Genomic DNA, 24606 nt, shown 5'->3' on the forward strand with positions numbered 1-24606 from the left:
GATTGCTCCAAAGGGGGAGGGGCCAAACCATGGAGGGATTTGTAGATTAGAGAAATTTTCAAAACTCAAAAGATGATGTTTCTGTAGAACTGGACAATGGTGAGATGAGCAGGGTGTTCTTTCTATTTTAAACAAAACCCTTCATTCATTCCAGACTGAGGCGCTAAATCACACGCTAACAAATGTGGGTAAATTGACATAACAACAGATTTCACCTCTCGCTGCAGAATGTTATGACATCACACGCATGCCCTCCTCAGGCTCTGCTGCATAGTAACATGATGCTAACTTCCTAGGCTAACGACTGTTTCCTGTCCTGCTTTTAGTCCTATGGAGATTTAGTCTTGTCAATAAATACATCTTTACAGCACATGCATTAGATAGTGTTAAAAACTCTACATGTGATTTAAATCTTTCACCAGAGGAAACTTCTGTGTTTGTAGCTGTAACTGTTACAGCATCGAAGCTAATGTTAATGTTAATGTGATGCTAACAAATATACAGTATATATATATTTTTTTTTTATTTGACAATAACAGACATAAAAGACAAACTTATACGTACACAAAGCATTTAACAATCTCCTCCCTCCTCCAGGAGCTTTTTGAACACAGGAAAAGTCAGTATAACCTCCGAGGAACTGCTGTTTTCCAAAAAGCAAAAGCGAAAAAGAATAAAAAGAGTCGTTGTATTTCTGTAAGAGGTGTTAATCTGTGGAAGATCAGTTAAAACTGTCCCAAACAGTCAAAACTTTCAAAAAGTTGTTTAAAGCTTCTAAAATTCAAGAATATATAAGCTCAGGATGAATAAAGTCAGAAAAATAAATAAAAAATAATAATGACATGATTTAGTTTCAACTAATTTAACTTAAAACAAATGTATGAAACATATTTGTTGGAATATTGAAATTTATGTGACTAACTTCAGATACAGGATTATTTCTCTTCTGTTTAACACTTGATATTGTTCATTATTAATGTTTGTGTTTTGTTTTGTCTCTGGTGAAGTCTGTAAACTGGGTTAGGGCGTTATAAGTTTTCACTTCAGCCTAAATCCTTTCGGTCGTGTTGTTCACAAAGAATTGGAAATGTTTTTACGTTTAAAGGAATGAATGAACTGACCGAATAAACTACTACTACTACATTCCACAAACAAAAATGACAGTGGACAACATGGGGAGGGAAAGGAGGGGGAGATTGTACAACTTACAAATGCCCTAAAAAGACAAAACAAACCTTCTCACATATTGACGCCACAAATCATCACGCAGACATTCAGAATCTGTTCAATTTATTTTCACATTTTCCATAAAGGCCATGAATTCTATATATTTGTTTGTTTCAGTGCAGACCATACTCAGTTAAATATGTTCGGCTGCTCTCTCTTCGCTCAAGTCTTCGAGCCCTAGAGCTGCTTGTTCCACGGAGAGAAGATCCAGGTTTTCTCCCAGCCATTTATCAAGCTGAAAACTATTTTGTTGAGAGTGTGCTTTGCTGGGAGAAACGCTGAAGAAATTATTTTTGGTGTTATTCTGGAGTCCACACCCTTCACATTTCCCCCCAAAATGGCTACTAGTGGGCATAACTGGAAATTTACGTTTTTCACTTCAGGGCATTCCCAAAGGAGATGGATAGTCATGCCACAGCCACGCCAACATAAATCTGAGACACTGCTATTCATTTTATGTATTTCCTGTGGGGTGATGTATGATCTTGAGTTGTATCTCACACATTTTGAGCTGTAATTTGACTGTCTTAGTTTGGTCTCCCACTCTTCTTTGGTTATATTTGTCTTAGGGCTGTGCAATTAATCGAAATTCGATTACGATTTCGATTACAACAGTAAACGATTACAAAATGAGCATAATCGGAAAAAATCGATTATGATTTTTTTTCAATTTCTTTTTCACATTTTTTTTTCAAAATGTTTTTTTAAAAAAAAAAATCATTTTTTTTCTTTTCAAATTTTTTTTCACATTTTTTTTTCAAAATGTTTTTTTCAATTTTTTAAAAAAAATTTTCTTTTCAAATTTTTTTTCACCTTTTTTTTTCAAAATGTTTTTTTCAATTTTTTTGTTTCAATTTTTTTCTTTTCAAATTTTTTTTCTAATTTTTTTTTCAATTTTTTTTCCAATTTTTTCAATTTTTTTCAATTTTTTTCAATTTTTTTTCATTTTAATTTTTTTTTTGCAAAGCAGACTTTTCCCTTCGCATTTCACATGCCGTGGCTCAGGCTTTTGCCTGACATAAAAACAAACGGCGCTGTGTGATGATGTCATCAGGCCGCGCTGCTCTGTTTACTTGCGCAGGTGTGAGGGCCGGCCAGCAGGGGGCAGGTGTGAAACAGGGACCTCTCTTTAATCAAGGCGTGCTTGAAATCATTTGTACTTTTATGACTGTCCAGAAAACATAAAGTGTAGTGTTTTGATTAACAAATAAATAAAATAAAGATAGACTTTTTTTTAAAGGCAACAAATAATCGTTTGAATTATCGTGATTTCAATTATGACAAAAATAATCGTGATTATTATTTTTTCAATAATCGAGCCGCCCTAATTTGTCTCTAGATCCTTCTCCCATTGTTCCATAATAGCCCTGCAACATTCAAAAAAGTCATGACTTAATAATGCTGTAATGATGCTAACAAATATTAAAATGGCGCCACAAACTGAAACACACTCGGCTTGATCGATTTGTTTTTGATCTACATGAACGTGTGGACAGGAAGTGGCCAAAGGGAGGATCATGTCATGACGTCATGTGATCCTAAACGTGTTTTCTCTGTCTCTCCCGGCAGCATCTCCAGTGCACCATCCAGGCCTTACAGGACGAGCTCCGGATCCAGCGGGACCTGAACCAGCTGTTCACGGGCGACTACTCGGACCCCGGTCGCCTCGGTAACCAGGCCCCGTCCCCGCAGGACATGACGGAGGAGAACTTCCTGCGTCTGCACAGCGAGTACGAGCGGCAGGCCAAGGAGCTGTTCCTCCTGCGCAAAACCCTGGAGGAGATGGAGCTGCGGATCGACACGCAGAAGCACACGCTAACGGCCAGGTACGACACGCTAACGGGCAGGAGCACACGCTAACGGCCAGGTACGACACGCTAACGGCCAGGTACGACTCGCTAACGGCCAGGTACGACACGCTAATGGCCAGGTCCGACACACTAACGGCCAGGTACGACATGCTAACGGCCAGGTACGACACGCTAACGGCCAGGTACGACACGCTAACGGCCAGGTACGACACGCTAACGGCCAGGTACGACACGCTAACGGCCAGGTACGACACGCTAACGGCCAGGTACGACACGCTAACGGCCAGGTACGACTCGCTAACGGCCAGGTACGACACGCTAATGGCCAGGTCCGACACACTAACGGCCAGGTACGACATGCTAACGGCCAGGTACGACACGCTAACGGCCAGGTACGACACGCTAACGGCCAGGTACGACACGCTAACGGCCAGGTACGACACGCTAACGGCCAGGTACGACACGCTAACGGCCAGGTACGACACGCTAACGGCCAGGTACAACACGCTAACGGCCAGGAGCAAACGCTAACGGCCAGGTACGACACGCTAACGGGCAGTAGCAAACGCTAACGGCCAGGTACGACTCGCTAACGGCCAGGTACGACACGCTAACGGGCAGGAGCACACGCTAACGGGCAGGTACGACACGCTAACGGGCAGGAGCACACGCTAACGGGCAGGTACGGGCAGGAGCACACGCTAACGGCCAGGTACGACACGCTAACGGGCAGGAGCACACGCTAACGGCCAGGTACGACACGCTAACGGGCAGGAGCACACGCTAACGGCCAGGTATGACACGCTAACGGGCAGAAGCACACGCTAACGGCCAGGTACGACACGCTAACGGGCAGAAGCAAACGCTAACGGCCAAGTACGACACGCTAACGGGCAGGAGCACACGCTAACGGCCAGGTACGGGCAGGAGCACACGCTAACGGCCAGGTACGACACGCTAACGGCCAGGAGCACACGCTAACGGCCAGGTACGACACGCTAACGGGCAGGTACGACACGCTAACGGCCAGGTACGACTCGCTAACGGCCAGGTACGACACGCTAACGGCCAAGTACGACACGCTAACGGCCAGGAGCACACGCTAACGGACAGGTACGACTCGCTAACGGCCAGGTACGACACGCTAACGGCCAGGAGCACACGCTAACGGACAGGTACGACACGCTAACGGCCAGGTACGACACGCTAACGGCCAGGTACGACACGCTAACGGCCAGGTACGACACGCTAACGGCCAGGTACGACACGCTAACGGCCAGGTACGACACACTAACGGCCAGGTACGACACGCTAACGGCCAGGTACGACACGCTAACGGCCAGGTACGACACGCTAAAGGCCAGGTACGACACGCTAACGGCCAGGTACGACACGCTAACGGCCAGGAGCACACGCTAACGGGCAGGAGCACATGCTAACGGCCGGGTTTGACACGCTAACGGCCAGGTACGACACGCTAACGGCCAGGTACGACACGCTAACGGGCAGGAGCACATGCTAACGGCCGGGTTTGACACGCTAACGGCCAGGTACGACACGCTAACGGCCAGGTACGACACGCTAACGGCCAGGTACGACACGCTAACGGCCAGGTACGACTCGCTAACGGCCAGGTACGACACGCTAACGGCCAGGTACGACTCGCTAACGGCCAGGTACGACACGCTAACGGCTAACATTGCTAGTAAAACGTCCCCGTACGATACTTATTTTAGAGATATCCAGGCAGCAGCTACAACATTCCATTTACTCAGTGATATATCTGAAATGTTACATGTTACATCAAAAACAGAAATAGAAAAAGGTTTATCTTTTAGCCAGGTGATTCTGACCGTCAGCCTGGCTCCACATCTGGAGGTGGGTCTCCGAACACTGCACTGCGGTCGCCCACTGCTCCTGACGGGTCGTCCCAGCTGACCTCTTCCTCAATAACGTGAAGAGTCACTTATGCTTCTGACGTAAACTGTGGCCTGAGAAGAAAAGGATGGTGGATCAGCAGTCTCAGCAGAGATGCCCAGACTTCCCATGGGGGCCCCTATTGGCGCCTCAGAGGCACTGCAGGGGAGCCGCCCTCAAAGTTTATCTGTGCAACAAGTACAATGAAAAGAATTAAGTTTGAGAGGAATTTTACATGTATTTGTTAAAATGACTACTTTAAATCCACTTACTGCCATTATTTATTGTTATTATAGATGTAAAACACTGAGAGTGAGTTATTTCCTTTGGCGTCACCCTTCAGGTATTTGAATCATCTTCTGGGCCAAACGCTCCAGACTTTGGGACTGACCGTCTCCCGCCTGTTGAGTTAAGTTTGTCTGTGTCTTTCAGGGATGAATCGATAAAGAAGCTGCTGGAGATGCTGCAGAGCAAAGGGCTGTCGGCGCGGCAGACGGAGGAGGACCACGAGAGGACGAGGCGTTTGGCCGACGCCGAGATGACCATCCACCAGCTGGAGGGGCTGCTGGAGCAGAGGGACAAGGAGATGCTCGCGCTGAGGGAGGTGAGGGATGTTATAATACACGATCTCTGTACGAAAACGCTGAGAGAGTCTGTGAGCTCCCCTGAGCCTCGTGGGTGTGGCCTCAGCACGCAGCCAGATGTGTCCCCACTCAGCACGCAGCCAGATGTGTCCCCACACTAATCTAATCTTGTGAAACTGAGGCTGTCGGTGTCTCCTCGAGCCTCAGAAGAACTTAGTCATAAACAGACACAGGCAGCTTGAGAGTTATAGCTTGAGGAAGTGCCCCATCTAGTGGACAATTGCTGTTAGTGCTGTTATTTTCCAAAACAAACCAGGGATTACAATCATACCACAAGATTTATGAAAATGCTACAAAAGTCAAATCAGTGCAGACTCACACAGATCGGCCTTTTCATGTTCAGGAAAATTAAAACTGTATTAAGTTCCTCATGCACCACAGTTTTTCTTTTATTACATTCATTATGTCTTCTTGAGTAATAAACTTTAGTTTTTTGGTTTCTTTTTGAAAGACGCTCGGTAAAAACAAACAAAGCTGTTCAAATGCCTCACGCGTTTCGACGGACAACGAACTACTTCCGTCTTCGTCAGAGGCGTCTCCCGACGTGCCTGATGCGTCTCTTATTGGGATGTTGTTATTCCCAGGCGTGGCCACACTGACATAAGCAATAAACCTGTGAGTGTGGCCACGCCTCCTGTCAGTGTGGCCACGCCTCCCGCCGAGTGCTGGTTAGTGGAGAAGTGCGTCCCATGTGAGCGCCAGGGTAAAGGCCTCATCTCTGTTGATGGATCTTATTCCTCGCTTTCTGATCTCTATGGCCTCCCGGATCCAAGTTCCTTGTCCGTCGAAACGCGTGAGGTATTTGAACAGCTTTGTTTGTTTTTACCGAGCGTCTTTCAAAAAGAAACCAAAAAACTAAAGTCAAAATTCAGATTGAAGACTTTTTCGATGTAACTGGCTTCGAAAGAAAACTAGAAATGTCTTGAAAATCCCCCGGAGACGAGGCATCCTGAACACAGTGTTGTATCTGGGCCTAGTTAGCAGAATAACTGTTACATGTGGTTTCATCAGTCATGTTTATAGTAAAGATTATATGGGCCAACTCTACTGAGCTCCTCTCGCACTGCACTGGCCATTATCTTCAGAATTCAAATGCGACCTGGCTGAGTGCTGGAGTCACCGGTGCTTCAGACAGTGCGAGGCCTGGCACGTGAACCCTCTCGCCTTCCAAGTGCTCTGGATTACATCTCCCTCAAGCTGGAATGAAAACCACAAATGTGTCTCTAACCTGTTTATTCCTCTCATGCTTTAAAAGATCAAGAATGAAAGGTGTTAGTTCTTCATATTGAGCACAGCTAAAGTTTAGATATTTATGTGCAAGTCTGGCATTAAGGTTTTGCAGATTGCCCTGAAAGTGGTGGTGGATCCTCCAGGAGAAGTGGCCTCTTTATGGGCCTAAACATCGGCTTCATCCCCTCTGGCGACGGCGCCGGCCGCTCTTTCACATGCGTCCGTCTGCGGTGCATTAGCCGCCTTTGTGAGACCTGAGCACTGATGCGCTCACTGACCTCCTCTCTCCTGCTTTCATTTCGCTCTTTTCCTTTTGTGTTTTGCTCCCCCTTTTCTCCTCCCCTGCCTGTAAGTCTCTGCTCTCTTCATTTGGCTCTTGAGTTATGACGAGTTCGACGGCCAATCTTTGAGGCTTCGTAACTTAGGAAGAAGCACATTTTTTGTCTTATTGCTGGACTTACTTGAATGGATTTTCCTGGAGCATTTTACACATTTTATAATTTGCAGTTTCTGATGACCTCTGTTAACCCCAAGTTCAATTTTCTCTCCCTTTTTGTTTCAGCTGGATGTATAATCTTTGAGTTTTCATAGCTTTGAGCTGCAGTTTGAACAAACTTTTCTCCTTCTATCCCTCTACTACTCCATTTTTCTTCACGGTTTTGCGTTAGTCTTGCTTTTGCGCGATGTGGGACGGCCGGATCGACCCGCGGAGACTCAAAGCCAGCGTCCTCCCCAGGAAGCTCCTCCTCCACCCCTCGGCCGCCATCCCCATCTCCCCGTCTTTCCCCGTCACCGCCTCCATCCCTCCCTTTCACGTCTCCCCTCCCTATCACCCCGTCCCGCTGTCTCTGTCCCCCTCCCTGTCCCGCCACCCGCCTCTCCGCTCCTCTCCGTCCTTCCCCGTGCACTCCCCCCCCTCCGTCCGCCACAGCTGCCCCCCCCACTACCCCTCGTTCCCCTCATCCGCTCACCCCTCGCTCCATCACTCCCCGTCCTTCCCGGCGCCGACGCCCAGGCCGAGCCCCGCGGTGCAGCCGTCTCTCCACCCGTGCCCCCCCTCGGCGCTCGCCCCCCGCCCCGCCTCGCCGCTCGTACGGCACCGCGCGCCCCCCGCCCACTCCCCCTCGCCGGTGTCGTTCGCTGACCACGCTGTGTGTGCCCCCCAGGAGCTGCACCGGAGGTACGAGGCAGCTCCGGAGTCCACCAAGACCAAGGCCCTGCAGACCGTCATCGAGATGAAGGTGAGAGGAACCGGCTTTAGAACCCATCAGTCTGAGGCCGTACTGTCCTGGCCCCAAGTGACCTGAGAGAGAGACATTTACCAAAACAATACGAGCTTTATTTAAAGAGGGGGTGTTCTGCTTTTGTCAGTCCCACAGCACCAGTCTATATCTCACTACAATGATGACAAACCTTCTGCTGGTCTGTAAATGCAGTAAATTAGAATAACTGCCTTGTATAAAATGAGACGAAAACAATGATGGAAATGTGACAAAAATGTGATAAAAATTTAACAAAAAAATACAAAAATTTGACCAAAAAAAAGAAGAAAAAAAAAGGCAAAAATATGACAAAAATGTGATAAAAAATTGAAAAAAATTGACAAAAAGTGACAAAAAAATGACAAAAATTTGACAAAAAAAATTGACAAAAAAAATTTCAAAAAAATACTCAAAAATGACCAAAATTTGATAAAAAATTGACAAAAAGTGACAAAAAAAAAGACAAAAATTGGACAAAAAAATGACAAAAATTTGACAAAAAAAAATCCAAAAAAAATACTCAAAAATGACAAAAAATTGATAAAAATTTGACAAAAAGTGACAAAAAAAAGACAAAAATTTGACAAAAAAATTACACAAAATATGGCAAAAATTTGATAAATTGACAAAAAATGACCAAAAAATGACCAAAAAATGACAAAAAATTACAAAGATGTGATAAAAAATTGACAAAAATGTGACAAAAAAAAATAACAAGAAAGTTACAAAAATGAGTTGAACACCCAACAAAAAAATCCTCTCGGTTCAGGCGGGAGTTAAGAGGTTAAAGAGGGGGTGTTCTGCTTTAAAGTGGGGGTATTCTGCTTTTGTCAGTCCCATAGCACCAGTCTATATCTCACTACAATGATGACAAACCTTCTGTTGGTCTGTAAATGCAGTAAATTAGAATAACTGCCTTGTATAAAATGTCTCTCTCAAAATGGCTGTAGTGAATGTCTTGAAATAGGCCTCTGTCTCTTTAAGAACCTCTGAGCCTTTAGACACGCCCCCTCCACACGCTGTCTGTGGCATCAGTGGGGAGGGGGTTCTGCTGAGGAGCAGTGGTTGGTTACTCGGCTGGTGACCAAAGCTCGGAGGCGTCTCCAGGAGGTGGGGGCGTTCCTAGGAGGACTCAGGCAAACCTATCCCTAAAATGGCCGCCATCAGAGTTTTTACAGATTACTCAGAAATACGTGAATGTGCCAAGGCAACACTTCAGCCATGTTTTTAATGAGGGAGTGACAGAATAACATGATGGAAAGCTGGAAAAAGTCAATTTTGCAGAATACCCCCCCTTTAACTGACAACAATGTTTAAAGGGATATTTCAGGATGTTTGACATAGGGCCTCGTTATCCAGAGTGTTGTTGATTTATGGAGATATTTTTTTGTAATTCATGCAGTTCTTATGTTTGAAGAGTTCCGTGGTGCTAGGCTAGTGCATGTCTATGGTATCAGCTAGCCTGCATTAAAAACAGTGTGACCCGCTCCACAGAGCACCTGAGGCAAATCACTTATAACACCAGACTAACCATATACATGTCTGTGTCCATAGAGTCATTTTAACCATTTTGCATTTAGAATCCCTTATATTTGAGCAGCATCAGCTTCGTGGTTGTATAAGCCAGTGTTTCCCAACCAGGGGTACGGGGACCCCTTGGGGTACTTGGACTTACCTCAGATTTAAAAAGGAGGGGAAAGAGATAGCTTCAATATTACTTTCAAAGAAAAGTTAGTTTTTATTATGATTTTGAGTAAAAGGCTTGACTTTGAGAGTATTTTTGCTGTATTTTGAATATTACACTCTACTAAATACTGAATAATCCATGTTTAGTTGCTTAATTAGTTAAGATTTTGGCAGGATCATTGAGGTAGGGTTACTCGGAGTATAAATTAATGCCTCAAGGGGTACATGGGACAAAAAAGGTTGGGATCCACTGGTATAAGCTACGCAGCGGCGGAGTGATCTGCTAGAAAATAGTCCCTCAGAATGCGATCATTCATGTGATGCAGGTCAGTTATATTCCAAACATGACTCTATGGACACAGACATGTACAGGTCCTTCTCAAAAAATTAGCATATTTCATCCGACCAATAAAAGAAAAGTGTTTTTAATACAAAAAAAGTCAACCTTCAAATAATTATGTTCAGTTATGCACTCAATGCTTGGTGGGGAATCCTTTTGCAGAAATAACTGCTTCAATGCGGCGTGGCCTGGAGGTAATCAGCCTGTGGACCTGCTGAGGTGTTCTGGAGGCCCAGGATGCTTCGAGAGCCGCCTTAAGCTCATCCAGTGTTGGGTCTCTCAACTTTCTCTTCACAATATCCCACAGATTCTCTCTGGGGTTATAGGTATATGAGGTTATATATTATTAGGCTTGAGGGTGTCAGTGATGCCTCCTGGTGTCAGTGATGCCTTCTGGACACTGTCAGGTCGACAGTCTTACCCATGACTGCGGTTTTGAGTAATGAACCAGGCTGGGAGTTTTTAAAAGCCTTAGGAATCTTTTGCAGGTGTTTCGAGTTAATGAGTTGATTCAGATGATTAGGTTAATATCTTGTTTTGAGAACTTTTTCATGATATGTTTTTTTTAGATAGGAATTTGGGGTTTTCATGAGCTGCATGCCAAAATCATCAGTTTTAAAACAATAAAAGACCTGAAATATTTCAGTTGGTGTGCAATGAATCTAAAAGTTTTTCAATTTTTATCATTACATTATGGAAAAGAATGAACTTTATCACAATATGCTCATTTTTTGAGAAGGACCTGTATATGGTTAGTCTGGTGTTATCAGTGATTTGCCTCAGGTGCTCTGTGGAGCGGGTCACACTGTTTTTAATGCAGGCTAGCTGATACCATAGACATGCACTAGCCTTGCACTAGCCTTGCACTAGCCTAGCGCCACGAAACTCTTCAAACATAAGAACTGCATGAATTACAAAAAAAAAAAACATCTCCATAAATCAGCAACACTCTGGATAACGAGGACATGAGGCCCTATGTCAAACATCCTGAAATATCCCTTTAAAGCAGACATTTTTGTAAAGTGAGGACATTTTGGATGGTCCTCACTTGTTTGAGGGTCAAGATGTGGGTTTAGGGTTAGAATTTGGTTCAGGGTTAGGGGCGGGGCTCTAACCTTAGGGGTGGGGTTCTAACCTTAGGGCTGGGGTTCTAACCTTAGGGCTGGGGCTCTAACCTTAGGGCTGGGGTTCTAACCTTAGGGCTGGGGTTCTAACCTTAGGGGTGGGGCTCTAACCTTAGGGCTGGGGTTCTAACCTTAGGGCTGGGGCTCTAACCTTAGGGCTGGGGCTCTAACCTTAGGGCTGGGGTTCTAACCTTAGGGGTGGGGCTCTAACCTTAGGGGAGGGGTTCTAACCTTAGGGGTGGGGCTCTAACCTTAGGGGTGGGGTCTGGGTTATACATTATGCCTCTGAGTGTCCTCACTAAGATAGAAGTACAAGATTGTGTGTGTGTGTTATAGTCAGTAATCAGTTTCTGTTCTAACTCAGCCAAACATCACACATTATCAGCAACACTCTAGTCGTCCACAGAAGGAAAATAAGCAAAATATAAGACAAGCTGTAACGTTTTGGGGTTTTCTGGTGTGTCCAGGATGCCAAGATCAGTTCGATGGAGCGCGGGATGAGGGAGCTGGAGGAGGAGGTGAACATGCTGAAATCTAACGGAGCCCTGAGCTGCGAGGAGCGCGAGGAGGAGATCAAGCAGATGGAGGTCTACAGGTCCCACACCAAGTTCATGAAGAACAAGGTGACGCCGCCCGAACACACACGCACGTCCGGCACTCAGCGGGCGCCATTTTGTTTATGCGTCTTTACACCGCGGCAAAACAAACTCCACTGTTCTCTGTCACAGGCGAAGTTTCTTATTCCGTCATCTGCACTGGGTTGTTTTACTTTTCAGCCACAGGTTGGAAGTAACGTTTTAGAAAGAAAATGGGTTGTTACCAATGACAAGGTAAACCCCTGTCCGTGTATATTCATTCTGCTGCTAAAAGATCGTTTGTTGCTGACGAGCCTCTTGAGGTGGGACGGGGAATCGTCCTCAACACTGAAGCAACACAGTACAGATGACTGAGTAAGAACTTTTGCCATAAAAACACTGACTGAGACAAACTGACAATACTTTTTGTGCGGGATAGAGCCTTTTTCAGCCACATATTAAAATACTGTTTGTACTGAGCAGTAAGTCTATAGTAATGTTAGTCAGTGATAAAGAATTAACTATGATCAAATTCATCTTGATTTTGAAAAGGTTTTTGAAATGTGTCAAATGTATTTCTGCAGCTGACAATGTTCTTGTGAAGTTCACGTGGTTATCTGGAGTTGATGTGATACGTTTGGACCCTGCAGCAGTATTTAGAAACCCAAATGGATTTATTTCAATGTTAAAAGTGCATTGCGGCCCAGTTTTCGCACAAAATCATATTGATGAACGTATATCAGTGCGTATTTGACCTTGTAGTCGCCCAGTGGCTGTGGGTGGCTGGATTTGTGCTATTACTGTGACGCTCCAGGATAGAACATTTTCATGGTTACTGTTACGACCCGGCTCTGCTAGTCAAAGGAAGTAACAAAAACCAAGATGTAAAATGGATAAATAAAGTTGTATTTTAATAAAAGGAGTGTACAAGGTAAATTTAACAAAGGAGTGGCAAGAATAACCATAAGAACAAAGGCTACTTACAATATGTACAAAGGGTTAACCAAACGCAAGGTACTAAAACAAGTGTACAAAAGCAACTAGACAAAAGCTCACGAGCGTCTCCAAAACCTGTCACAAAAGGCCTAATAACAAAACGAGACACAAACTAAAACGAGTGCTCCTGGAAAACACTGAAAGTCATGACAGACACGAAGGACACAGACAAAATGGCGTACTGGCCACAGAGACCAGCCGCCTCGGTAAACACGAGTGTTCCCTGGACACACACTGGCTGTTTCCCAATGTCCAGGATCCTCGGCGTCTCGACCACTTCGGACGTCATTCGCGTCATCACGGCGCCGCCAAGTGGTTCCATTTCACCTGGACCACTCGCCCCCTCGCAGCTCCACTCCTCCGTTTGGCTCATTTACGAAGGATACAGCAGTGGATCCTCCGCTGCCTCGGAGAGCTGAAATTACCCATGATGCACTGAAGCATAGTTTTTTTCTTTTCTTGCAAAACTTTATTAGTTTGAACTCACTTTAAAAAAGTTGTGTTCCACATAAACAGTTTCCTGGCCTCTGTTATTCATAAAACAGTTGTTTTAATGAGCATAGATTGACACGTGACCTGACGCAGCCGCTCCGGAGGCCGTTCCATCTGAGCTCAAAGGCGGCGGAGAGAGGACACTCTGGAGGAGCCGCTACCGAGGACGTCAACGAAGTGGCCAAACGGAGGACGGATCCTCGCAATTGAGAAACAGCCACAGTCATGACAGACACGAAGGGACACAGACAAAATGGCGTCCTGGCCACAAAGACCAGCCACCCCGAATGAGCCACAGTGGAGTCCTTTTATAGGAGTTGCTTTAACGAGCTCCCCCAGGTGTTGAGCTGCTCCCCCAATCAGGCGGCAGCAAAGCCAGAGACCCAACCAGCAGCCAGGACCCCAATGCCCTCCACCAATCACAGCCCAGGACCACAGCAGCAAATTTACATGTGAGAAAACAGGTTTAGGCCACACTAACAAAAGAAAGGAGGGAGCCTGGAGCCCTGGGGCCGTAACAGTTACGCATACCGTATTTCCAGACTATAAGTCGCTCCGGAGTATAAGACGCACTTGCCAAAAATTGCCTAATGAAGAAAAAAACCAACAGGTTGAACAGGTGTACGGTTTGCTAACGTTACGCAATGCTCCTATAAGTTTGTGTTGATGTGATCGAAAAGTTTCACACTGTTTTACACACACATGAGGTATTACATCAACAAGCGCATGTACCTGGGTGTTAAGCCCATAGTGCAGTGGGCGTGGCAGCTGACGTTGTGGTGCCGCCCACTCTCTCAGGTTGAGACGCTGAAGGAGGAGCTCAGCCAGAGCCGCACAGAGAAGGAGGAGCTAAAGCAGCGCGTGTCTGAGCTGCAGAGCGAAGTGTCCTCAGTAAGACTCACCTCTCCCCGTCTGTGTGGCCTCTTCTCTCTGTCTTCTCTCTCTTCTGTCTTCTCTCTCTTCTCTCTTCTCTCTTCTCTCCCGGCAGCGGAGGTCTGTAGGTCTGTAGGTCTGTAGATTTGAGGCTGTGGTCGTTTCCAGTAGAGGCGCTGTTAGTGGGAAATGTTCAGACGGAATCAAACAACTAGGCTTACTACTACATATTCATGTTCTGGATAGAATTGCGTCAGTGTTAGAACCTGAAACTGCTCCACATTTTAAAAACACATAATCCAACATTATAACGGAGCCTTTCTGCGCTCAGTCTGTTAATCACGCTGTGCTGAGGATGTAAACCATGCTGTAAAATGAAACTGAAGGGCAGTATTTGTTATGAATAATTCCTCCTGCTGTGGTAAGCTACTACTGTTAGCCTGACATAAAGCCAGACTGACTTTATATATTTTTAAAGACTGGAATTGTGGTAATAGGACACAATTTCCAAATCCAGACTGGAGGCGGGGCTAACGATCGCAGTTTGAACGAGAGCGAACCAATCAAACACAAAGCGACGCTCTGTGTTTACGTCCGCCGTGATTGTTTGTCCACATGTGCAGTCGAGTAAATGTTCTGGTGAAAGTCCTCAGAGCAGCCGTGACTTTAAAGGAACAGGCCAGCGTTTTTCCACACTGAGATATGTTCTTACCTGAGCTGTGACGAGTTCTTTAGGACCTGTCTGATCTTCAGTCACGTAAACACAGCGCAGACGGCGTTAGCATTTAGCCTCTCCCTCTCTCCTCTATAGCTCCAAAACAGGTCAAGATAGAAGCTACCGAGCTCTTCCACGTTTTCCCTGTTTAAATATGGTTACGTGAAGTGTTCCACTACAAAGTATAATTACACACAATTAAACACTGTGGATTTTCTAAGCGGATAAAAGGGGGGACTATATTGTAAGGCGTAATAATACCAGGAGTAGTTCGAAATCCGCGCAGTAATCTTCACCCCCACCCCCCTAAAAACAAACTTTATCCTGAAAAGAATATTAATAGTGGGTCAGAGTTGTGCAAGGACTGTGCTTTGTTCCTGTAGTGAAGCTGTTTGTGTCTGTCTGAACATGAGCCGATAACAGAGCGCTCTCTCTCACTTTAACCTCCCCCTTTCCCCTGGCATGAGTTCGGTTGTGGCTTGGACTGGTTTTTCTGGGATCTTGCTGCACCTCCAGTAGATGCACTCCTGATATTAACACTCATTGTTCCAGTTTTTTAGAAGTCCCTTGAGCTTTGAATGGGGCAGTTTCTTCCCCCTTTTAAAACTTTCTCTTCTCTGTGATTGCATTTCCCTCTCTGTGTCGCTTAGATGGAGCAGGCCAAGCAGGACCTGAACCGGAAGGACAGTGAGATGCTGGGGCTGAGGACCAAACTGGAGACGCTCAACAATCAGTTTTCTGACAGTAAACAGCACGTGGATGTGCTGAAGGAGTCGCTCACCGCTAAAGAACAGAGGGCCGCCATTCTTCAGACGGAGGTACGAGACTCAGGCCACACGTCAAACTCAAGATCCTCCGCCCTCCATCGAGAAAAGCGCTTCAGTTTGCGTCTGCTCTGACCCGTAATCCCGTCTCCCCATTCCATTTCCGGGTGGCCCCACCAGGAGCCCCACCAGGAGCCCCACCAGGAGCCCCACCAGGAGCCCTCCCAGCCCCCGACAAATCACATTGCACCAGCCCCTTATGGCTTCTGCTGCTTTTCAAATTCCCATCAAAGCTGCAGCTGAATTTGTTCGAATGTATGAACCAAAACAGTTGATAGTCGACATTCTACAAAAACGTTTTAATAACTTTTAACCTTAACTCCCACCTGAACATGTTTTCTCCTGTTCTCCAAATTCTCCAAATCTAAAAGCTTCTTCGGAGACGGAGAAAATGAGGGTGAAAACGCAACAAAAAGGTGACAAAAGAGCAACAAAAAAAAGACAGAAATCCAGAAAAAAAAAAGTCAAAAATCCAGTAAAAAAAAGAAAACAAATCCAGCGAAAAAAAGTGACAAAAATCCAGGAAAAAAAAGACAAAAATCCAGCGAAAAAAGTCAAAAATCCAGAAAAAAAAGAAAAAAATCCAGCGAAAAAAAAGAAAAAAATCCAGAAAAAAAGTCAAAAATCCAAAAAAAAAGTCAAAAATCCTAGAAAAAAAGTCTAAAATCCAGCGAAAAAAGTGACAAAAATCCAGTAAAAAAAGTGACAAAAATCCAGTAAAAAAGTGACAAAAATCCAGTAAAAAAAGTGACAAAAATCCAGTAAAAAAAAAGTAAAAAATCAAGTAAAAAAACAAAAAAAAGGCAAAAATACAGAAAAAAAGTAAAAAATCAAGAAAAAAAAAAGTCAAAAATCCAGTAAAAAAAAAGTCAAAAATACAGAAAAAAAGTCACAAATCCAGCGAAAAAAGTGACAAAAATCCAGGAAAAAAAGTGACAAAAATCCAGGAAAAAAACAACAAAAAATCCAGCGAAAAAAAAGACAAAAATCCAGAAAAAAAGTCACAAATACAGAAAAAAAAGTCTAAAATCCAGCAAAAAAAGTGACAAAAATCCAGTAAAAAAGTGACAAAAATCCAGTAAAAAAAGTGACAAAAATCCAGTAAAAAAATAGTAAAAAATCAAGTAAAAAAACAAAAAAAAGTCAAAAATACAGAAAAAATGTCAAAAATACAGAAAAAAAGTCAAAAATCAAGAAAAAAAAAAGTCAAAAACCCTCCACCACGTTAAAGGGACTGTACAGAGTTTAGAAATGTTAAAACTAAGTATGTTCCTCCCCCTACATGTTCCTCCATGTCCTAATGTGTAGAATGAGCTCAACCCTGTTCACCACAACTGCCTCTAAAATCCTGCATTCACTCAGAAAGGTGTTGATTCGGGTCTGAAGTGCCGTCATGCACGAGCTTAATATAGAAGCTGCAGTTACGCATAAGACCAGAGGTGGCAGTAGTGAGTATAAACTGACAAACTTACATCCAGTCCCTTTAAGGTGGCCTGGAGAAGGACAGTCACCTCTGTTTGCTGTGATTCTTTCGCCGTTGATGCTTAATCTCACTAACCCGCTGGCCGTCGGCAGGTGGACGCGCTGCGGCTTCGTCTGGAGGAGAAAGAGTCTCTTCTGTCCAAAAAGACGCAGCAGATTTCTGAGCTGACGGACGAGAAGAGCACCCAGGCCGGGGAGATCAGCGACCTGAAAGACATGCTGGACGTCAAGGAGCGCAAAGTGTCCGTGCTGCAGAAGAAGGTAACTAGTACTACTACTACTACTGCTACTACTACTACTGCTACTACGACTGTCTGGTAGTACTTGTCAGTTTATGGCAGTTTGTGGAGATGACAGTACATTAGGGCTGTGCAATTAATCGAAATTCGATTACGATTTCGATTACAACAGTAAACGATTACAAAATTAGCATAATCGCAAAAAATCGATTATAATTTTTTTTTTTCAATTTTATTTTTTTTTCTTCATTTTTTTTTTTTTCAATTTTTTTTTTCACATATTTTTTCAAATTTTTATTTTGGGATTTTTGTCACTTTTTTAATGGATTTTTGTCACTATTTTTGCTGGGTTTTTGTCTTTTTTCTGCTGGATTTTTGTCTTTTTTTTGATGGATTTTTGTCTTTTTTCTGCTGGATTTTTGTCACTTTTTTGTTGGATTTTTGTCTTTTTTCTGCTGGATTTTTGTAATTTTTTTGATGGATTTTTGTCACTTTTTTGATGGATTTTTGTCTTTTTTCTGCTGGATTTTTGTCACTTTTTTGATGGATTTTTGTCACGTTTTTGATGGATTTTTGTCACTTTTTTGATGGATTTTTGTCTTTTTTCTGCTGGATTTTTGTCACTTTTTTGATGGATTTTTGTCACGTTTTTGATGGATTTTTGTCACTTTTTTGATGGATTTTTGTCACGTTTTTGCTGGATTTTTGTCACTTTGTTGCTGGATTTTTGTCTTTTTTTTAATGGATTTTTGTCTTTTTTCTGCTGGATTTTTGTCACTTTTTTGATGGATTTTTTTAAAGGCAACAAATAATCGTTTGAATAATCGTGATTTCAATTATGACAAAAATAATCGTGATTATTATTTTTCCAATAATCGAGCAGCCCGACAGTACATGTGAGAGAGAGGCCTCGAACTGTAATATAGTTGAATAATTAAATAATATAACACAGCCTAGTAATGCACAATCCCTTTATGTGAGTTGTTTATAATATAATCTTAGAGTCAAGGATATTTAATTAAGTAAAGTCCAGGTCCTTCTATAATGTTTTTCCATTAGTTTATGAATGATATAACTGATAAGTAACGTCTCCTTTGTGAGAACGATCAGACTCAACTCACACTGGAGAAAAGAGGATCAGCCACTTTTCTTTTTCTTCCCTGCACATTTTCTCTCGTTCAACTTTACCCAAATCTGAAAGCTTCTGGTAAAAAAGGTGTCAAAATAGCAACGAAAACGAGTAAATGAGGATGAAAGTTTGACCAAAAAATGACCGAAACGTGACAAAAAATGACACAAGAAAGAGTGAAAAAGAAAAGGAGATGAAAACAGGGATGAAAGCGCAACAAAAATCATTTAAAAAGCCTTTTTTACAAAAAAAAAATGACAAAAACAAATAGCGACTTTTACAAAAAAGCAACAATGAAAAAAAATATTTATAAAACATTTTCTTTTCAAGAAAAAAGTGACAAAAAATGATAAAAAAGCAGCACATTTTTTGGGGGTAAAATACATTCTTTTAACAAAAAAAATAGAAAAAAGTTTTTAAAAAATTACATTGTAGAAAAAAGTGACAAAAACTAAACAAAAACATGAAAAGCAACAAAAAAACAAACAGAGAAAAAGTGAGGATGACGCGAGGCAAAATCCTAGATCAGTTTTATAGGTCTTTCTTAGTTCCAGTCAAGAAGCTTTTAGATTTGGGTAAAACCAAACTGTAGAAAATGTGGTTTTAAGAGGTAAAGACAGTCTCTTGATGTGGAAGATCTGGAGCATCTTCAGTGGAGGGAACGGTCATGGATACAGGACAGTAAAGGACTTTAAATGACAGTATTTATAGTTATAAATAAGATTGTGGTTCATACAGTATCTTCCTTTTGAAAACTGGCCAGTGGTTTGTTGTGTATTTAAAGGTAAATGAAGTGATTTTTCAATGACATTAGACCCATTTAAGGAGAAGTCAGGGATCATTTCTCTTCTTAGTCCCCGCCCTGCTCTTGTTCGCCACTAGATGGAGCTGTCGGACTGTGTTCTTTATGCTGATGTTTCATGAGGTTTTATCTGCCTCCAGGTCTTAGACTAAAGTAAACATGATCTGGCCTTTTTTTGAGAGCCTTGAAACTTGTTATCGACCAGAATGTTGTTGATGTTTATGTTTATCGATGGAATAGTTTATGGAACTTTAACCTCTTCACCCCCGCCTTAACTGAGCACATTTTCTCCAGCTCAGCTTTCACATTTCAAAGCTTCTTGACTGAAGTTTGTCGACGACAGGCCAGACTAACGCCTCATTTGAAAGCTAAGGCCTACATTGTTGCAATGTCGCCACGAGGGCCCGACCGATGTGGGTCCGATACCGACACGTGGGGGGTTGGTCTGGCCGACAGCCGTTATAAAGGCCAATGTTTAAGTCATTTCATTTGATGATGTTGTTTTTTTTAAAGCTCTCAAATAGCCAAAGATGAGCATTTATTATTATAGTAAAGGTTTCTATCATAGAAATATATAGATATAGAAATAGAAAGAAAGAAGTCGGTCGACCAGATAGAAATTAGCATATTGCTAAATCTGAAACAGCCATCTTTATAACGTAGCCGCACACTGTCCTTTCAATAATCGGGTATTTTGATTGATTTTTATATAATGCATTTAAGAACTGTCTATAATCATGTGTATGAAACAGTTTTTGACTGTGACAGCAGGGGGCGATGTATAATTATGTTTAGTAGGTACTTCAGAGGGAGCTTGTTTGAAGAACAAAAATCAGTTGATTCCAAAAAAATAACAGTAAGTCTCTTATGGTTCCGAAATTAGACGCAAAAGTAAAATATGTATAATAGGTTTACAACCAATGTTCACCTCGATGTTTCTCCCCTGAGGCTCATTGGAAAGCTCTGACTGAGCTCTTTCTGGTGCTGAAAACGGAAAGTCTCTGTCACTTTCAGTCCCGGAGATATCGGCCTTTTTATCGACCGATTTTGTCCGATAGCCGATATTGAACATATCTTGATATCGGCTGATATATCGGTCGGTCGCCACATCCTTATCACATTTTTGTCATGTTTTTGTAGTTTTATTCCCATGTTTTTTTCATTGCTCTTTTTATTGTGGTGTTGATGCTTTTGTTTCTTCTTTGTGCTTTTGTTGCTTTTTCCATTGTTTTTTTTTTACGTGTTTTCATGTTATTGTTGCATTTTCGTCCGGGTTTTTGTCTTTTTTCAAGAAGCTTTTATATTTGGGTAAAGCCAAACTGGAGTAAATGTGCTTGGTTGAGGTGGGGGTTCAGAGGATAACATGTATATATGAGGCTTCATCACGAGTTGTAGACTGGACATTGTAAACAAAGTCATTCCGAGTGGCTTCTAGAACAAGGAGGACGTGTTTTGCTGCTCTAGCAAAAGGTTAATATTCGCAGAGAAGGATATATCCCTTTATTCGGTTCCAAACCTGTTCTGAAATGCTTGTTCACTACGATCTGAATCTGAGTTTGGAAAAGCCCCGATGTGAAGCTCGAGGATCCGTCTTTGTCTCGTCGTCCTCGCGCCTCCGAACCTCCAGCTCTGCGTTGTCACTTTAAACCGGGTTAGTAAAAGCCCGGCGGACGATGTGTGGGGATGTGATGGACTGCGACAGCGAGCGTGCAGACATGAAGACAAACAGGGCGGGGGGGGCGGGGGCGAGGGGGGGGGGGCGCTGGAAATCTGTGCATTTTAATGACGCTCTCCTGTTCAATAAATGATGACCCGCCTTCAAATGGAATCCTGTCTGAGCGGCGTCTGCAGCTCGCCGTCTTTAACGCCGTTACAGTCACGTGTTTTTGAGTCTTTTCTTCTTTACGGCTTCTTTTCACGGTTTTGGTGAAACTTAAAGATGACGAGACATGAGAGCGATGGCCGAGCGATGGCCGCACTCTCGCTATCGCTGCTTTAACGGCCGTTTCCTGTGAAAACGTACGGACTGAGCTGTGTTTAGTGTTTCATGGTGAGTTACATCGGCTGCGTGGAAAAGGAAATTGGAGGTTTGAAATGTTGAGGCAGGAAAATATCACGATATTATTGACCTTTGTTCTAAAAGTGCTTTATCCTAAAATACCACACAAGTATAATGTATAAGTATAATGTTCTGTGACTCAGTTTGCTTCAGTTCACTCTTATCCCCCGACTGAACCGAGCACACTTTCTCCAGGCTTTACCCAAATCGAAAAGCTCCTTGGAAAACGAGAACAATAACAAAATGAAAAAGTGACAAAAGCCACAAAACTGTGACCAAAGAGCCACAAAACTGTGACCGAAGAGCCACAAAACTGTGACCGAAGAGCCACAAAACTGTGACCGAAGAGCCACAAAACTGTGACCAAAGAGCCACAAAACTGTGACAGAAGAGCCACAAAACTGTGACCAAAGAGCCACAAAACTGTGACCAAAGAGCCACAAAACTGTGACCAAAGAGCCACAAAACTGTGACAGAAGAGCCACAAAACTGTGACCAAAGAGCCACAAAACTGTGACCAAAGAGCCACAAAACTGTGACAGAAGAGCCACAAAACTGTGACAGAAGAGCCACAAAACTGTGACCAAAGAGCCACAAAACTGTGACAGAAGAGCCACAAAACTGTGACCAAAGAGCCACAAAACTGTGACCAAAGAGCCACAAAACTGTGACAGAAGAGCCACAAAACTGTGACCAAAGAGCCACAAAACTGTGACCAAAGAGCCACAAAACTGTGGCTTTACAGGCCTACAAGCACTACATAGTCATCATTCATTCACTCCACACTCGGTGGTGGTGAGCTGTTATTAAAGCCACAGCTGCCCTGGGGCAGACTGTCCATCTACAGCGTGGCTATATAATGTGTTGTTCATATCCTGAGCTCTTATTATGTCAGTGCCCTCTGCTGGACATGTGTGGAACTCTTTCCTTTTTTTTTTTACTTTTAAGGCCCCCTAGTGGCCAGAATGAGCATCTGGTTATTCTTTAAAAACCATAACTCCGCACAGGGATGGGCTGGAGACTTACTTTTTTTTTACATACTCTGAAATGTATGCTCTATAAGGCAGGATTAAATCATCAGGCCCGCGGGCTGTATGTTTGACTCCCCTGCTGATGCTAGCCCACAGTTAGCTTTGCCCGTTAGCCTGTTAGCTTCTTCTTTGTGATTCTATTAGTGTGTATTGGTGACTCCGGTCCGGTGGCAGGAAAGTTGCAAGTATGGTTTTCTGGCCAGAGACACCAGGGGGAGATGAAAGACCCTCCAAACATCCCATTAACACTTGTATCACCCCCACAGGGACGACGGGGAGGGTTTATTAAGGTAAACACGTTACTTGGTGCTGCTTTAAGAACTGTTCCTTTGGTCCAGCGTTCACTCTGTCGTTCCGTTTGTTTTATTCACATTCATTTCCAGACAAAGAATCACTTTAAGCCGTTTCGAGTCTCGCTCAGTGGGTTAAGGCAGAGTCGGGGAAAAAAGAACAAGAAACCCAGATTTGTTGACACGTTTCATATTTTTGTTATCACAGGCAATTTAGGCGAGAAATAGGGCAGGATTGAGCGGAGGAGCGAGCGCCTGTCAGCTCCGGGGGGGGGGGCGGGGGGCGGGGGGGGGGGGGATCAAAGCGCTGCTCACTCTGTGTGGAGGGTGAGGGGGGGGGGACTGTCTGTCAGCCTGTCAGGAGATCGGCTGATTAAGGAGCCCGGGGGAAGGTTCTGAGTGTAACGCAGGCAGAGGCTTTACAGACGTGTTATTGATTATCAGCGTTACAGCGTTTACTTACATTTACAGCCCCAAAGAAGCATTATTATTATGGGCTGGCAGGATTATTGCACTTGAAAACGTTATTCCATTGGCAGGTTTCTATACTCGGCAAATCAGAACGACTCTAGACGTGAAGAGCTCAGATGTTCTTCATTAAAGTCAGAAGAGTTTGAGATTTGATTCAGTTTGGTCTTTGATTTCCCACTGCAGTCAAAGCGCTTTCTCGTTAGGAGCAGGTTTTGTACTGACGGCAACAGCACTAGGGCTGAAACAACTAATCGATTAATCGACGACTAATCGATTATTGAAATAGTCGACAACTATTTTAGTAATCGATTAATCGCTTTCTGGTTCACACAGACTCAAATAGAGCAAAAATTACATGAAAATGTTGTATTTTTGATGAAAACCTACTTTGTTTTTATAGCAAGTGTATGTAGTGCACTTTGTACATTGTAAATCTCATGTTCATCTGTTTGTGTCTCGTCCAATCAGAAGCCGAATTAGCACCAAGAGCCTCCAACAAACATTTACTTTACGTTTACTCCATCAACACGTCCTCCACTTTAGCTTTATGTGATAAAAAAATAGAAAAAATAATCTTTTCCTACACCATTCATAGCCAAGCGACTAATCGATTAATCGTAAAAATAGTCGATAGATTAATCGATTACAGAATAATCGTTAGTTGCAGCCCTAAACAGCACAGTCCAAAATGTTACGCAGTGTGCCTTTAATATATGTACTATGAACATTTACCCAGAGGAGACAGAGAGAGAGAGAGAGGGGGGAGAGACAGAGAGGGAGAGACAGAGAGGGAGAGACAGAGAGGGAGAGACAGAGAGGGAGAGACAGAGAGGGAGAGACAGAGAGGGAGAGACAGAGAGGGAGAGACAGAGACGGAGAGACAGAGACGGAGAGAGAGAGGGGGGGGAGAGAGAGGGAGGGGGACGACGGATGTGAATGAGCTGCGTCCGCTGTGGTTCATTAACACGCACTGTCCCAAATAAACCAATAAATCCGTCAAAAGTTTGAAACACGTTTAATGTATCAGCTTTTCATTAATATCCAACACTGTTTACATCGTGTGATTTTCATTGGAGCCATAGGGCCAGATCTTGCGGTTCAGGGCGCAGGCTGTAGAGCAGACGACTGCGCAGACGGTGGCGCTCTTGCAATCTTCAGTGTCATACCTGGCGCAAAAAGTGGGCGGGACAGGAGGGGGGACAGACTTGCATTGTGATGTTGTGGTGCCGCCCCCTCCCCATGTTTTCCCCAGACCTGAGGAAGGCGGTGGGTTGCGGGGGGGGTCTCTTGTACACGCGTAACATGCTGATGCAGCGCAATGTTTAATAAAGATCTAAGGTGAGCGGGCGGGACAGAGAGGCAGCATCGCGTTCGAATGCGCAAAGTT

The 24606-nt window shown here is 43.7% G+C and overlaps 1 protein-coding gene across 2 annotated transcripts in view; it reads left to right on the top strand.

Moving 5' to 3' along the window:
• LOC306960088 (ELKS/Rab6-interacting/CAST family member 1-like) overlaps positions 1–24606 on the top strand; it is a gene marked incomplete at its 3' end in the record, with an annotated part of 300396 nt that overhangs the window by 30487 nt on the left and 245303 nt on the right. For both annotated transcript variants that reach the window (XR_013792655.1, XM_079552392.1), the window contains exons 4-9: positions 2797–3053; positions 5388–5559; positions 7996–8070; positions 11709–11864; positions 15543–15710; positions 17292–17459. Coding sequence is in view for 1 of the 2 variants with exons in the window: in XM_079552392.1 (XP_079408518.1) it covers positions 2797–3053; positions 5388–5559; positions 7996–8070; positions 11709–11864; positions 15543–15710; positions 17292–17459 (996 nt within the window). The remainder of the gene's footprint in view (positions 1–2796; positions 3054–5387; positions 5560–7995; positions 8071–11708; positions 11865–15542; positions 15711–17291; positions 17460–24606) is intronic.

This window comes from Gobius niger (genome assembly GCF_951799975.1).
Source record: "Gobius niger genome assembly, chromosome: 2".
NCBI lineage: Eukaryota > Metazoa > Chordata > Actinopteri > Gobiiformes > Gobiidae > Gobius > Gobius niger.